Genomic DNA, 17,329 nt, shown 5'->3' on the forward strand with positions numbered 1-17,329 from the left:
GATAAAATAAGAATTGATTATCAACAGCATCATTTTTTGAGTTATTAAAAATATCTCTTTAAAATTTCAAAAATGATACTGAAATGACATTGATTCTTAATTCTTATTTTACTTTATCTTGTTTTTAAAGTTCTTGATTCATAATATAGAATATCATTAAATATACTTTTATTATTTTTTTTAATTATAATATTAATATATATTATATATATATTATATATAATTAATATATATTAATTTTTAATGTAAAAAATAGAGATATTAAAGTCTTATTATAATGTATGACAATATAATAGTTATAATATAGTAATATAATATAGTATAATATAATAATTTATGTAAATATAATCATATAACAAAATATTTTTTTTATTTCTTATTTATTGAAATTTATTTTCAATTTCAATCATTATCAATATTGCAATCTGAATCAAATCGTTGAGAATTATCTAATATAATTTAAAATATAAAATTGAAAAGGAATCTTAATGTCCTATCGAAGTATGGGATAAAAAATGCATTAAATGTTACATCTATTTTGTTCTTCGTTTATGATTCTATGAAACAGAATTATCAAGTGATTTTTCTATCTAGCTATTGTATGTTAATAACAATCGCATGCGCGATAAGTATTGAACGTTTTATTTCATCAACCTTCTCTTTAATACTATCCAAAAATCTACGTATTAAGCATCAAAAGTTAAATAATAAAAAATAAAAATGTTACGACATCTTTTCCAATCAATTACTCGAAACGCAAGAAATAGTAAGTCAATAATATTATTATATAACATAATATTTATATTTTAAATAATTTATCATTAAAGAAACTTACATAATATTAATTTCTTCTATTTGATATTTTTAAAAATATATAATAAACAATTATAAAGTCTAATTTATATATACATATTTTTATTATTTGATTCAATTTATTAATACTTTTAATTAAAATTATAATTTTACAAAAAACATTTTTACTTATAAAAATTACTTATACTAATATATACTTATACTTTTTATTTGTAAAAGTTTTAAAATAATTTTTTAATATTAAAGGTGTGCGATCTTATCATGGTAATAAAGTTCCTGATAATGTTAAACCACCATCTATGGATGAAGTGCTTGTACCATGTGGTTCATGGAAGGAAGCAAATGCTAAAGCTCGAACTAAATATAATATACAATTTGTAGCTGGTGTTGTTATACTTGTTGCAACTATAGCATATGTATATATTAATATAAGTTTTTTAAATTTGATTAAATTATATTTATTTATATATTTTAATTTTAAAATGTATAAAATATTCATATTTTAATTTTTAGGGTAGAATAACTGGTGTACTTTGGCTTAACTTTCTTCCACCAACTCCAAAAAATAAAGATTCTGAATAAAATGAATTCAAATATAGTATTATAGCATATATAGCAAATATAATTATTGTATAATTATCTTATTGTAAAAATAATAAAATATTTCTATTTATAATATATTTAATTTTTATTATATATATTATATATATACACACAAAAAGAAAAAGGGAAATGTTTTTTGACGATTTAAAATATATATTTTATTTTGTTTAAATTTTTGTATTTAAAATTGTATAACTTAAAATTATTTTAATGTATTTTGAAAAATATTGAAAAATTATTAAAAAATAAAAAACAAAATATTTGAATTAAATTTCATGAATAAATAAGTTCATTATGTCCTTATTTATCAAAAAGATTCAAATTTAACAAAAGTTTAAATGATATAAAAATTAAATATTTACATTTTTATTTATAAAAAAAATTATTATTCCGTTAATATGTTATTTAAATCTAATAGATATAATTGTTTATTTCACAATTTTTAAATTATCAAATTTTTTAGTGAGATCTAGCTATTTCTGAAAAAAATTCTAAAATATCTTGTATGGTAAATTCAAGAGTTACCATACTATCTGGATAGCATCTTTGAATTAATTCTTCTATGTAAATATATTGTGCAATGAATTCACCTTGCATTTCACGCCAAACGACCTAAATAAATAAATATATAATAAATAATTAAGTACAGAAAAAGAAAAATATTAACATATATAACATATATATATTTTAAAATTACTTGTAATAAATTTTCTTCTTCACACAAATGTTTTTCAACTTTTCTATATAAATTTTCTAAACCTTTTTTAACTTCTCGGGCGGGATATTCTTTTACAACACGTCTAAGTTCTTGCTTACTAAAGGCCATTTGATAACTAACTTCAGATTCTTTAACTCCAGCACCAACTTTTGCTTGCACGCCTTCAAAAAATAACTGCAAATACATGTTATATATTATAATGATAAAAAGAAATTATAAATGTAAAAATGTAAAATAAATTTAAAAAAATCTAAATTAGAGACATTAAGTTTTTCCAAAGGTCTTCCAAAATATTGTGTAACATATGCCCGTAAAGCATCCTGATATTTTTGTTTAGCTTCCTTTCGTTCATGATCAAGAACAGATATTTTTAATTGTGATAAAAGATCATATAAATGATGAAAATTTTCTAAAAATAACATAATACAATATTTAATTACTGAATAATTAAAAACTAAAATTAATATATATTTAACCTCACCCATTTTAATAACTTCCTGTGGAGTTTTATGATGTTCCCTGCTATGGATAACAATAGCATCAAACATTGTATTTACTAATTTAGTATACCATTTCTCAAGATCAACTTTTCTATCTGAATTTTTAAAAATTTTTTCTGCTGTTCGTGCAAATGATTCAAAATTTTCTACGTATGGTAATATACCACATTTATTTCTACGATTAACTTTAGTATCACAAAGAATTGATTGTAATTGTGTTTGCATGAATTTATCAAAAGCTCTTTTAACTTGAATTAGAGCAGAAGCAAATGTCATAGATAAAAATGAACCAATATCTTGTGCTGACATAACATGTTGTGATAAACGTACTAAGACATACATACACCAACTAAAAATTTTTTCATTAGTTGTTTTCTTTAAATAAATTTAAAAAAAATTAAAAATCAAAATTTGTAAAAACTTACAAACTATCTATTTTATCCAAAAAGGCAATAAAATTATTTAATTCACTTTCTAATGATGGAAATATAGCTGCCATTGTTGCACGTACTTCTTCATTTACTTGTCTTTCTAATTTTTTACTTGCTGTAGAAGTCACTGATCCTGGACTTGCAGCCCCATTGCTAACATTATCTGTTTCTTCCATTTCACTACTCTAGAATATTTAGATAAAACATAAGTAGATGTAATTAATTTTTAAATATTTTAATAAGTTTCTACTAAAATAATTTACACACTTTTGATGGAGAAAGAACAGAATCTAATTGTAAAAAAGAAATGCAAAAAGCTTGTTCTGCAAGACAAACTGGTTGCATTTGAGAAAGCATACAATCAAGAACTGAATCTAAAAGATTTCCTTCTCCTACAGGTGCCCATATTTCACCACTTAATAAACAAATAGGTGCAGGATTCAATAAATCTTCTACTTTTTGACCACTAGATTTTGATGTATTTGCTTAAAAAAGTATTTTTTTGTTAAAAATTAGTATTTATAATATTATAATATAAAAATTTAAAATATAATAATAATAGAAAAGAGAAAAATATATAATATATACCTTGAAAACGTTTATAAATAAGCTTATTTCTTGCTTCCTCAAAAAATCTTTTCAAATCCCTTTTATATAGTTTACTCATTGTATCTGTATAAACTTTAGTTAATTGTACAAAAGCTTTATTATCTAATGCTCTTAATAATTGCATTAATTCTGTATATGGTTCAAGTTCATAATGAACTGCTTGATGTGTTGGAAGAATTAAATCAGTCATTGATGTTGACATATCTCCAATATCATTACCCTATAAAAATATTATAATTTAATCCTATTGATACTTTAATCTATTATTCATATATAATAATTGAATCTATCTTATTCATATAAATATATATATATATATATACCAAATGTATAAAGAGATTATTTAGATGTCTAGCTACAATCACAGAAAATTTTATTCTAAGTTTATCAAGTCGTCTCTTTTGTTCTGTTACTGCACTTAATTTATCAAGTCCTGGTGGTAGAGGAGCTGTTATTGCTTTTAAAAGAACAGCACCTGCTTGGCTAAGTACATCTTTTTCTCCTGGAAGCTCAGCTTCACTCAAAATATGCTGATGAGTTGATGAAATATCTAATTGTGACTTATAAAATTATTTTATAAAAGAATTAGAATTAAAATTATTATAAAATTAAAATTTTTTACATATAATATAAAAATTAAAAAATATATTTACTATATATATTATTTTAATATGTATATGTTAAATTTTTTAATGTTAAAATTAATATAACTATTATATATTAGTTAATTTTTTAGAATAAAATAATTAAATTATAAATTTTATGAAAATTACTTACAATTACTGTGTTTAATTGATCTAATAAAAGTCGTGCATTACTATTAGCTGTATGAATAGCTTGATTTTTTTGACCTACACGTGCCATAACTTCTCTAATCCTACCAAGAGCCTCATCATAAGCAGCCAGACGAGCTTCAACAACAGAAGCTTCAGTTATTGCTACTTCTATACTATTCATTAATTGAGTTACACGAGCTTCTGATGCCAAAACTGATTGCACATTTTCCTATATTCATTAATAGAAAAGATTTTGAATAAAATATGTAATGGATTATTGAGAATTATTAAAACTAAAATTTTACCCCATCAAGAATTGAAAGATCTTTGGAAAGAGTTTCCATAAAAAGTTCAGCATTAGAAACTGCATATTCACAATCTTCCATCATTTGTTCTAAATCAGCAGCTTCTTTTTCAGTAATAGGTTGATAATCAGATGAAATTGGGGATGTTAATAGTTCTAAAAATATTGCAATATTAAATTAATTAAAATTATTATTATTATATATATATAATCATAAAAAAATGCAAATTTTTTGTAACACAAATAAATTGATTAAAAAATATGTATATATATAATATTATATTATAATATATTATAATATATATAATATATAATATATATTATAATGTATATATATATATATAATAATATTTATAATATTAAAAAAGAAAAATATTATTTTTACCTGGTGTGAAAGTGATACTATCACTTTCTTTTAATGAACTAGGATCTATGAGCCATTCTTTGGGAATATTTCTAAATTGTGGTCTTTGAGCTAAATTACATGAATAAGTATATAAATTACTTATAAATGTTCTTCGTTCTTGTGCTGTTGTCACTGACCATTTATATACTTTATCAATATGTAACTCTATATCCATAGAATCATTTTTTACACCATCCACAATTTGAATATCGCTTAAAAGCCAAGATTGTTTTTTCTTAAATACATTTTTGTCATTTTTTTTTACTTGATATAAAAGTAAAGATGCTGGTGAATCTGTAGTTGTAGTTAAACATAAAAAACTCATCTTCTTTTTTTTATATGCCTTGCTTACATAACATATACTTAATAATTTTTCATCGCTAGGTGTAAATACTTCTCTTTGTAATGTATGTCTTATTGCAGCCATAATTATGATTAGTTTTATGTTTTGTATAAAATATAAAAGATGTTATTTTAAAATAATAACAATATATGTAAATTTATTAACTTTAAAGTAAGTAAAAAACCTTAATAATAAATTATGAATAATTTTGTAAAATTATATAATTTTAATATTTTTTAAATACTTTCATAATATGATAGTTAACAGGTTAGTATACTAGTATACTACTAGTATACTAATTTTAGATACATATTTCTTAATTTTATAATTTATTATAAATTTATAGAAGAATATAATTTCATTTCAAATCATAATATTAATCACAGTTTATTCAACTTGTTAAAATTCTGTAAAATAAAATCTGACAAATTCTTGTTTTACTGATATAAGTATTATATAGATATATATATATATAACTTACATAAATATACTTATATAAATCCGTATATAAAAAAATTTTAATATATGATCTTTATTTTATTGTTAATTAATAAAAAATATATTATAATTTTATATATTAGCATAAGCATAAAATAATTAAAGAAAAAATAAAAACAAATTTATAAATATATTATGTTTATTAAATTTGAATTTGAGTATATATTGATTATATGAATATAATATTAATATTAATATAATATTATTATATATTGATTATATCATTGAACTTAAGTTTTTAATAAAACAATTTTTACAAAAATTACAAATAATTTTAAAACTTTATAATTAATTATTTAATATATAAATATATAATAATATATAAATCAAAATTAAATCAAAATCAAAAATTAAAATAAAATCAAAATTAAAAGGTTTAAATTTTGTATAAAAATCTCTTTAAACATTAAATTAATCTATAAAATACAAATCCGGTTTTAATTAAAAATTAATAAATTATAAAAATAAATAATTACTAAAAAATTATAAAAATTATAAATAAAAAAAATTATTTAAATTATATAAATTAATTATAAATATTATATAAATTAATTATAAATATTAATCTAATAAAAAATAATCATTATATAATTAATGTCAATCATAATAGAAATTTATTAGTGATTTTATAATGTATTTATAATGTATCTACGTAAATGCTTTATTTAAGATCACACATTGTATATAATAATTCAGAGTCTGGTAGGATATTCATACATGAAATAAGTGCAGTTGCGTTATGACAGTCGTAAGTGTAGAACGGTGAGAAATTTATGTTATAAATTATTTGTGAATATATTTTTAAATAATAATAATAAAATCTTTATTTCATATATAAATAAGTGATAAATTTAAGACGAAATTTATATATTTGATAAATATTATTTTTTATAAAAATTATAAAATATAATCATAATTTATAATTAAATGAATTTAATTTTTATGTAAAATATAATGATATATCTATCAAAATGATTTTATTCAATTTTTTAAGAATAAAAAAGATATATACACACTAGGATATACACTATAAATAATATATCATTTTTTACATATATTTTTAAACATTAATATAAATTTTATTTATTATTAATATAAAGTAAATATTAATTTAAAGTTATTATGAAATAAAATTCTTATTTTTAATCATTTTAAATATGATCATAGTATTTGTGTATTAAATTTTTATAAAAGCAATTGAAAATGATTAGATAGAGTTATAGATAAAGTGAAACTGTTCTGTTTATTATCACTTTCGTCTGCTTTGTTTTAAATATGTATATGTATAGGCGAACGAATATACATATTTTATAATAATAGAATGTTTTGTAATAGAAATTTAAAAAATATATATTTCAATATAAAATTTATATATAAAACATGATAAAATGCAAAATTAATTATCATTAAAAGAATTATTGTAACTTGTATAGTATAATGTTTTTGTTCTTAAAAAAATTTTTTTAAATTTAAAATAAAATATTTAATTGAATGAATATAAATATGTAATATAAGTAATTTTTAATAATTTTTTATTTTTTATTAAACATTGTATTATATATATTATTTTTTATTAATTTAAGTTTTATTTTTTATTGTATCATATATACTATATGTCTGTATTTATATTATAAATTATTATTAAATTTATATTAATTAATTACTATTTAATAATATTATATGTACATATAAATAAACTATATATATATTTTAAAAATATTATTCTCAAAACCATTTTACTAATATCATTTTAAAAACATTATATATATTTATATATTATTATATTATATATATATATATATATTATGCTTATGCTAATATATATATATATATAAAATAGATAAATATATATGATTATATATAATGTATAATATAATATATAATATATATCTTATATACATATATGTGCATTATTTTTTTTTATTAAATTTATAAATAATATTACATAGGTAAACAATGGATGAAAATATTTGGAAACAAACAAAATCAATGGAAATTCCAGAAGAAGCTCTTAGACAAACATTAGAGAATGAAAAGTCTGTAACAGAAAAATTATATGCATTAGTAAAACGATCTCCATTTGCTGTAGCTGGTATGTTTTTAATTATTATTTCCTTATAGTTTATTTATAATTTCGTTTTATTTATATTTATTTATTTATAATTAATAAATTAAAAATATAAAGAGAAACATATATTAAAAATAATAAAAATCAATATTTTTTAATAATAATTATTTTATTTTTCATTATAATATAATTAAAATATAAATAATCTGATTAAATTTTTCAAATTTAATATTATTTTATGAAAATAAATAAGATTTTTCTTATAGGTTTAACAGGTTTATCTATTATATGTGGAATAGGTGTATATAATTGGAAAACAAAAACAGTAAATCCTTCTATATATTTAGTACAATTAAGAGTTGCAGCTCAGGCTACAGCACTTAGTATTATTGGTCTAGGAATGATATATAATATGTATAATGATTTTATACTGAAGAAAAAGAAATGATATTCAATATATGACATTAAAAATAGATATTTATTTTAGACAATATTAGAAATTTAATTATTTTTAAAGAACAAATTGCAATATTTATTATTTAATAAAATATCCAAAAAATATATATATGTAATAAATATCAAACTTAAATAATTGTGTAATTTTTATTATATTCAATGTAAAAAAATGTTATATAATTATATGAAATAATAATTTAATATTTTTTAAAATATTTCTATTATTAAAGAAATTTTTTATTGTATAACTTATTGTTCTTTAAATAAAATGTAAATGATGTAAGAATTAATAAAATCTAATAAAATAAATCAATATGAAAAATTAAAATTTAATTTAAATTATATATTTAAATTTTATATATATTAATAATCATATTAATAATTAATTATATTAATAATTATATTAATAATTATATATATATTTAAATTTTACAAAATAATTCTATTTGTTTAAATTAATATTTTATACATAAAATGAATGTTAATAATAATTATATATATATTTGAAGAGTGAAAATTATTTAAATCTTATTAAATTAAAAATTAGTTATATTATTAAAATATTATTAAATATTATCTAAATATATAATGTAGAATAAATTTTAATTATTCAGTGTCAAATAATATATTAATACATATAAATATATTTAGAATTAATAATATTTCAAATTTTTGTTTAATGATTGGTAAAGTATGTTATAATATTATGTAATATAATATTATATATAATAATCAATTTTGATTAATTTATTTGTATTCTCATATAATTAAAATCAACTCTAACTATAATAATAAATACGCAATAATAGGTGCGGAAGAATTTACTTCAAGTTATCAAAATACGTAAAGATGGCTGAAGAAAGTGACAGAAGTCAATTGCCACCTGGTTGGGAATGCAGATATGATATTCGAAGTGGTCGTCCGTATGTACATTTGTTATAAAAATTTATGTTATTTTATTATTTGATGTTAGAAGAAACAAATGTTAATGAAATTATTTATTTATTATAAATAGCTAATATTACGCAATTATCATGTTCTGTTTCGTCATTTAACTATTTGTTAAATATAAATTAATAAAAAGAATATAACTTATAATATTATATAATTATATAATTATTATATAATTGTTATGTAATTATATAATATATAATATATATAAATAGTATTATGTAATTATATATTGTGTAATTATTATATATATAATTACATAATTACTCTTCATTAATATTTTTACTTTATTGCGATATAATAATATATTAATAATTATGATCAAATTATTACATGATAAATAGTATAATAACATGACATAATAATTATTTAATTATTAGTTAATATATAAATACATATAAAATATTTACAGATATTTTATAAATCATTTTAATCGTACAACAACATGGGAAGATCCAAGAGTAAGATATTGGCAGTATTCTCAGTATATACAATCACAAAATTCAATGGCACTGAGTTCTGCTACAACTATTACTTCTCAAGATATACCTATGCAGGTTAGTAGATAATTTCTATTATATATAAAATATATTAGATTTATTAAATCATCATATAATGATTTAATATATAATGAACATATATGTTTTTATATGTGAAAAAATATGAGTTTTTAAAATTATACTCATGTATGTATTAAAATTTTAATTGCACTGCCAATATATGTATTCTTATCATATGCACATGCGGCATTTGGATAAAATATAATATGTATAACTAAATAGACTGGAGGAAACGGAGGTGGACATTTAGGTTATGCAGGAGCTCATAGAGCTCCTCAAATCTATCCTACACCGTCTCCTTATCATAATCCACAACTTGCATTTTTACCCCCTAGTTTGCAGGTAGGTAACTTGATAATTTATATGCATTATTACATATTATTTGATATTTTGATATTTAACTTAAAATCAAATTAAATTTTGATCAATTAATTATTCTTATATTATAAATTATCAATATAAAAATAAATAATTAATGATAAATAATATTATTTCATATGAAACTTTTATGTTAAATATTTTTATATTAATTTTATTATCTATTATTAAATATGTTATTTTATATATTTTAATATTAAATATAAAATATTTAACAATACTTAATATAAATAATTTATGTAGGATCTAAAAACTCCATTATCTCTAAAATCAGTTAGTGCAATGACAAATAGGCTTGGAGATATGACATTAGGATCTTCAACACCAATAAAAAATATGGAAACATGTTTAACACAAAATTCAGATTCTGAATTGCAAGTTGCTAAAATCAATGCAATGTTTCCAACAGTTTCTGATACTCATATTCGACTTCTTTTAAAAAAGTAAGTAAATATATATATATATATATATATATTTGTATATGTATAAATTATAATATACATTTAAATCCTTATATTATCATATATCATTATTAACAAATTATTAAAAAATTTTGGTTAACTTCTTTTACTTTCATTAATATAAATTTTTATATCCTTAAATTTGAATTATATTAATATACATATTTTTGGTATATTTAGTTATATTTCTGATATGTATTTCTGATATGTATATATATTAGTTTTTTTTATTGAGTTTCATTAGCACTATAACAATTAGAGTGCTAAGGTGGTAGCTGATATCTTTCAGATACCATAACAGAGCAGCTTTGGTTGTCAGCGCTTTACAAGTGGAAAAGAATCCTCTTTGTGCGCCAGGACCATGCACACCTGTGGGAGTGCATTCTAACTATGCAATACCAAGATGGCGATTACCACCACATGCTATACATGCAGCTTTAACATTGAGTCCACCTCGTGGGGCTCGGCCAGCTCCTAACTCCCCAAAAATGAAACTTAGGTTTTTCCTATATTAATAATTTAAATTTCACCAGATATGGATGCTAGATGTTGATATTGTATCTTGTGATAGTTGCAAAGAAATATATCAGATAGCAAAATAAAACATTATACATATTACTTTATTTTGAATATCTGATGTATTTTCCGTACATAAGTATATACAGTGCTGTGTAGTGATAGCATGTGTTAATACACATTGCAGACTATTTATACAAATATTTCTCACTTATAATCAAATTCAATTTTTATCCTGTATAATTTATTAATAAGTCAAAATTAGAATTACAAATTATAAATTTATCTGCAATGTGTTAAAATTTGTTAAGTATAATTTTATAAGTGATAATATTGCAATTAATAAATGTGAGAATGCAAAATGTTTGACTAAGTAATGATAGTAATATGTTACAAAAATTTATATCTTATGTAGATAAATCGGTATTTTGAGTAGTTTTTTAAAGAATGATATTAAAAAACCAATAATTTTTTAGTAATTTTTTTTAAATTATTGAATAATTTATATGTTTCGTTTTTTCTTATTATAATTTATATTTAATTTTTTTATATATAATGTTATTTTGAATTCATTTTTCATTTCAGTTTCTCCCTGGTTTATAATACACCATATGTTGGATAGTATAAAATTCACACAGATCATAGATAGGTTGGTTTCATATCATCAACGCATTTTTTATTTAATTTTTAATAATTATAATAAAAATTCATATTTTCTTTTTATGTTATTTGTTTGTTATAATAAAAATTTCATAATAATAAATGAGTTTTTTAAAAATATTCAGTAATATATATATATATATATATATATATGTATGTATGTATATATATAAATTAAGAAAAATAATAATAATATAAGTTTCAATTATTTTTATATTTTTATATTATTTAAACAAAATGAAAAAAAATATTAATATAATACTATAAAACTCATTTATTGAACAAAATGCGATTTAAAGCATGATAATATATGCACGTTATATTATAATTTGAAATATTATATTTGAGGTTGTAGTTGAAATATATAATTTTATTTTTTTAGAATTGATTTCACTCATACTAATTTTAAAAAAATCAAAATAATATTTTTATGCAAATTATGAAATTATCAATTATATGTGTATACAATTTTTATAATTTATGTAATTTTTAGTTACTAATCACTAAATGAATATTATTTTAATTTGTACATTTTTTTTTAATAATCATTTTTATTATTATTTTTTAATTTATAAGTAAATTCACAATATTCATTCTTTATTGTAGACTGTTTATATTTATATCATGTGTATTACAAAATAGTTTTAATAAATATTACATACTAAAATACTATATTGCAGGTACCTGAAAAATGTATTTCCAAAAGTAGAAGAAACTATGTTGCTTGATATTTTAGAACAAAGTGATAACAATGTTCAAAAAGCTTCTGAAAAATTAATTGATTTGGGTTATGAAAAACGAAATCCCATAGCTCCTAAATCATTACGAAAAAAGGAAGAGGAACAAGTAATGTATTAAATCTTTTTATGTATTTAATTAATATTGTACATAATATAAAAAATTAATATTTTTTTATAATTGTATATTATATATTTTATAATTTATAATTATATATTTATATTTTTTTTACATTTATAATATTAATATATTTTATTTTATAAATATTTTATAATATTATAGATATTCACATATTTTTTCAGATAAAAAAAGAACAACAAATTGCACCTACTCCACCACCACGTATGAAAAGTTTAGAAGAAAAAAATAAAAGTAAATATATTTAATATTTTAATAATGTTAATAATATCAATATTTTAATTCTTTTTAGTTCCATGTGAAAATCTTATTTTATTGTTAATGTATTTTTTATATTATAATTTAGTTTTATAAAAATATCAATGTTGATGAGTTATTGGGTATAAAATATGAGAATATAATTAAATTATGAATTAAATTTTAAAAGTAATTTAACTTAAAAATATAAATTTAGGATAAAACATCAAATATGATTCGGATCACAAAGAATTAAACTATTAATATCAATATTTTAATTTTTCTAAATTATGATTTATTAGTGAAAATGCGATTAGTGGAAAAATATAAATCAGTGCCAGAAAGAGTAATAATGCTCGCTATGGATAGTGTTGATTATGATGAAGAAAGAGCAATACATATATTAGACATCATGGTTACAGAAGAAGCTACAAGACCTTTATGTACATCAAGTAGTCAAAGGTAATATATATCTAAGTAAAGAAATTCATATTTTTTTATACATATAATGAAAATTTTAAAAAAACTTTTTTTCTAATTAAACAATATTTCAATTATTTTATATTTCATATAAATCTTTTATCTAAATAAAAATATATAACATTACAGTAGTAAAAGTGATGAAAGAAAAGATAGTCCACCAATAACTGAAGCCGTAAAATTAACTATATCACCAATTAAAAAAATAGTTAAAGATGCAGATTCGGAAAAATCTAAACGATCTAAAAATAAAATAGAAATACCAAAGTAAGGCGAAATTCTATTATATTTTGCCATATTTATGATTTTCTTTTTTAAAATAATTATATTTAATATAATATTTAATATTATATTTAATATAATATTCATTATAAAAATATAATATTCAATAATATTTTTAGAGTTTCTCGAGGAACCAGTACAACAGAAGATAATGAATACAAATCTCCATATTTGACAAAATCAGTTGGACCAAATCCTGATTTACCAAAAGGAGCTAATAATGATTTACTTTTGTAAGTTAAATATTTTTTTTCTAATATTAATAATTAATAAATTATAATAAATTTATATTTTTTATATAATATGATTATAATTATGATATGATTATAATTATTATATGATTTAAATAAATAATAAATAAAATCATTTTAAATTTTTTAGACCTGATTACGCACCCTGGTCAGGACCAGATCCGAATTTATTAGGTAAAGAAATATACAATAAAACAATAGCTAATGGACATGATGCAAGTTTGGTTTTTGGAAATCGTTATGTTGCCAAAGGACCTAATCCAGAATTGAGAAAAGGCCCATTGAGGGAATTAACTCAAGGATCTATTTATTCTCAAAGAAATATTTCGAACACAGAAAGTCGTGGTAAATGAAATATGTGTAACTGCTTTTTTGTCAATTTTTATATTTGTTAATTAATATTTGTTAATTTAGTATATTTCAGTTTTGTATAAATTAATTTTTTTATTTAATAATTTTATATAAATTATATAGATTTATAGTTATAAATAAGTAAGTATATAATTGAAAATTAATTATTTATAAATTATTTAATCAAAATATTTAATTTTTAATTTTTTAAAAAAATTTCCAGTAATATTAATTTAAATAAACAATTACTGTTAATATTATAATTAAATTCAAATTCATTTATTAAATGTTTATTGTATATATTTTTTTATAAAATTACATAAATATTTATTTTGTTAATTTTGTTTTAGTTTGTTACATTTTAATAATTGTTTTATATTCATTATGAGATATTAATTAATTTTATTATATACCAAGAATGAATATTATCTACAAGATAAAAAAAAAGATAAAAGAATATTTAAATGAGTGTTCAAAAATTTATTTAGATATACATGTTTTTAATAATTTAAAAAAGTATATAATTATCATTCTAGTATTATATATTATCAATTTGGAAAAAATCATGATGCTTCCATTTTTGACATATCTTGTGCATTTTAACATGTATATAAACAAAAATTTTTAAATATGACCAAATTTCGAAATATTCAAAAGATAATTTAAAAAAACTTTTAATATTAAATTATTTAATTATATGTAAACATAAAATTGTAAGTCAACTTTTTTGAAAATATAAACAAAGTTTCTAATAATTTCAATATAACAAATATAACATATATTCAAATATAACATGAAACTTATTTAATATTTGTAATAGTAGTAACTAATTATAGTAAATAAAATATTTTATAATATTATTTTAATATAATATTATAAATTTTTATTATAAATATTATAAATATTTATTATAATATTAATTTTAGTTTAAAATTTATTATAATATATTACATTGATTGATTTCAGTAAATTTAAATAAGAATTTTATTTTTAAAAAATTAAAATTATTGAAATCTTAAAGAATGAAATATAAATTAAAAAAATTTTTTCTAATATAATTCATATATCATTAATTATTCATATATTCATATATTCTTTTTTCTTTGCAATAATTTAAAAAATTAAAAAATAAACTTAAAAAATTAATTTTTAACTCCTAAATTCTTAATTTATAAAAATAGAAAAAAAATTTTATTATTTATTAATGAAATTTATATTATATTTCATTTATATATTATTATATTTTTGTTAAAATAATATATAAAAAGTAAAAGAATATTAAATTCCTTTTAATAAACAAATATAAAAAATAATTTAGAAATCTTTAATCTATGTTATATTATCATATTAAAATTCTTAAGATTATAAAATTTTTATCATTCTAATAGTTAAATTCTATTTGTAAAAAATCATAAATTGCCAAAGGACCTAGTTTTTAGTATCACAACTAATATATTCAGTATTATAACATATTTGAGATAATTTAAAATATAATAAAATTTAATTGTGTGACAAATATTTGAAAAATTATTAGTTTTATATGCTATATGTTCTAAATCATATTACAATATACAATAGATATAAAATATAAATTGCATATCCAAAATGCAATTTCAAAATAATTATTACATATGATAGGCTATAACCAAAATAGGATTTTTAATGATAAACGAAGAAACTTTATATATGCTATAGTTAAATAAATGTACAAAAGTATTTTCATAGCTTAATTTAAAATAATCCTGCCTTTGAGAAAATTTAATATGTGAATAAAAATTAATAAGAGATGGGCTGTGGTGAAACATTAGGGCTATTTTTATAGCTTTTTGACTTGGAGAAATTAGGAGGGATAAAATAATCTATTTTAACTATATTTTGAGTATTGATACATATATTGAAAAATAAGACAAATTAATTCTTCGATTAGATAATTATTGTAATTTAATATTTCAATATGAAAGACATTCTCTCAAATGCAATTAGGTAGATATTGTATTCTGTGTATTCAAACTTATGTATTGTGAATTAATTATGTATTGTGAAGTAATTATTAGTCAATAATATAAAATGCCAAATTTATTTCTTTGAATTCTTCCATCCAATAAATTCATATTATAAAATATTAATATGAAATAGAAAATGAAAAGTAAAATATCTTTCATTATTTTAAATTACATAGAAATGAATTAAATAGAAGGTTGTATGCAATAAATGTTAGTAAAATTTATCCCTAAAATAATAAATGTATTTTATCATATGAGATTTGTTAATCTAGTATGGATTTTGTTGTATTAATGCATAAGATATTTGCTATATATGCAAAAAAATGATGTTATATATTAATGAAGTTGCTCTATTTCACAATTAAGATTTCAAGTTCCATGCAATTTTTCTCGTGTTGTATATGTTATTTTATTTGCAGAAACAAAACTATTTTTAATAGACTTTATGCAATGTAAACTCATGAAAAAACTATATATTCAGGTATTTTCAGAATTATTTTTTGTGTTTAATATAGTTCGCTATAATTATATTAAAATCATATTTAGCTTTAAGAATTTTGTCCTAGATAATTTAAACTAAACAATTAATACATTTTAAAATGAATTAAAATAATTCATAATTAAAAAAATATAAATATTACATACATACAAATATTATATATGAAATATTGCAATAATATAATACATTGTATTTACACATATCTGTACAATAAAGATATCTATAACCAATTTTGTGTAATAATTTATTTATAATTCTTTTATGTGTATATAATAATATAATAATGCTATTTATATAAT

The 17,329-nt window shown here is 18.4% G+C and overlaps 3 protein-coding genes across 6 annotated transcripts; 2 read left to right on the top strand and 1 right to left on the bottom strand.

The window, feature by feature from the left end:
- The first annotated feature begins 531 nt into the window (after window positions 1-531).
- Window positions 532-1,493, top strand: LOC133667797 (uncharacterized). The gene is made up of 3 exons (XM_062087048.1): window positions 532-766; window positions 1,060-1,229; window positions 1,327-1,493. The coding sequence occupies exons 1-3, from the start codon at window positions 721-723 to the stop codon at window positions 1,393-1,395; spliced, it is 285 nt and encodes a 94-aa protein (XP_061943032.1). The 5' UTR covers window positions 532-720; the 3' UTR covers window positions 1,396-1,493.
- A 55-nt stretch (window positions 1,494-1,548) lies between these two features.
- Window positions 1,549-5,978, bottom strand: LOC108002178 (exocyst complex component 1). Of its 2 annotated transcripts, none has more exons than XM_017063703.3 (11): window positions 5,140-5,978; window positions 4,756-4,910; window positions 4,452-4,679; window positions 3,998-4,234; window positions 3,654-3,894; window positions 3,333-3,550; window positions 3,060-3,250; window positions 2,616-2,983; window positions 2,398-2,543; window positions 2,114-2,308; window positions 1,549-2,028 (listed from the first exon to the last, which is right to left on the bottom strand). In XM_017063703.3, exons 1-11 carry the CDS (start codon window positions 5,585-5,587, stop codon window positions 1,876-1,878), a joined length of 2,580 nt encoding a protein of 859 aa, XP_016919192.1. In that variant the 5' UTR covers window positions 5,588-5,978; the 3' UTR covers window positions 1,549-1,875. The 2 variants fall into 2 exon arrangements, with proteins under 2 accessions (XP_016919192.1, XP_016919193.1); XM_017063704.3 differs by having other exon boundaries at window positions 3,998-4,204; window positions 5,140-5,967.
- A 1,974-nt stretch (window positions 5,979-7,952) lies between these two features.
- Window positions 7,953-17,260, top strand: LOC108002117 (uncharacterized). 3 transcript variants are annotated; one of them, XM_062087045.1, is made up of 12 exons: window positions 7,953-8,093; window positions 9,335-9,448; window positions 9,889-10,033; window positions 10,259-10,378; window positions 10,658-10,857; window positions 11,165-11,374; window positions 12,732-12,897; window positions 13,092-13,161; window positions 13,467-13,626; window positions 13,774-13,911; window positions 14,046-14,159; window positions 14,308-17,260. In XM_062087045.1, exons 2-12 carry the CDS (start codon window positions 9,375-9,377, stop codon window positions 14,528-14,530), a joined length of 1,620 nt encoding a protein of 539 aa, XP_061943029.1. In that variant the 5' UTR covers window positions 7,953-8,093; window positions 9,335-9,374; the 3' UTR covers window positions 14,531-17,260. The 3 variants fall into 3 exon arrangements, with proteins under 3 accessions (XP_061943029.1, XP_061943031.1, XP_061943030.1); XM_062087047.1 differs by lacking the exon at window positions 11,165-11,374; XM_062087046.1 differs by lacking the exon at window positions 10,259-10,378.
- Window positions 17,261-17,329: the final 69 nt, after the last annotated feature.

The sequence above is a fragment of the Apis cerana genome, linkage group LG1 (genome assembly GCF_029169275.1).
Source record: "Apis cerana isolate GH-2021 linkage group LG1, AcerK_1.0, whole genome shotgun sequence".
In the NCBI taxonomy this organism is placed as follows: Eukaryota; Metazoa; Arthropoda; class Insecta; order Hymenoptera; family Apidae; genus Apis; species Apis cerana.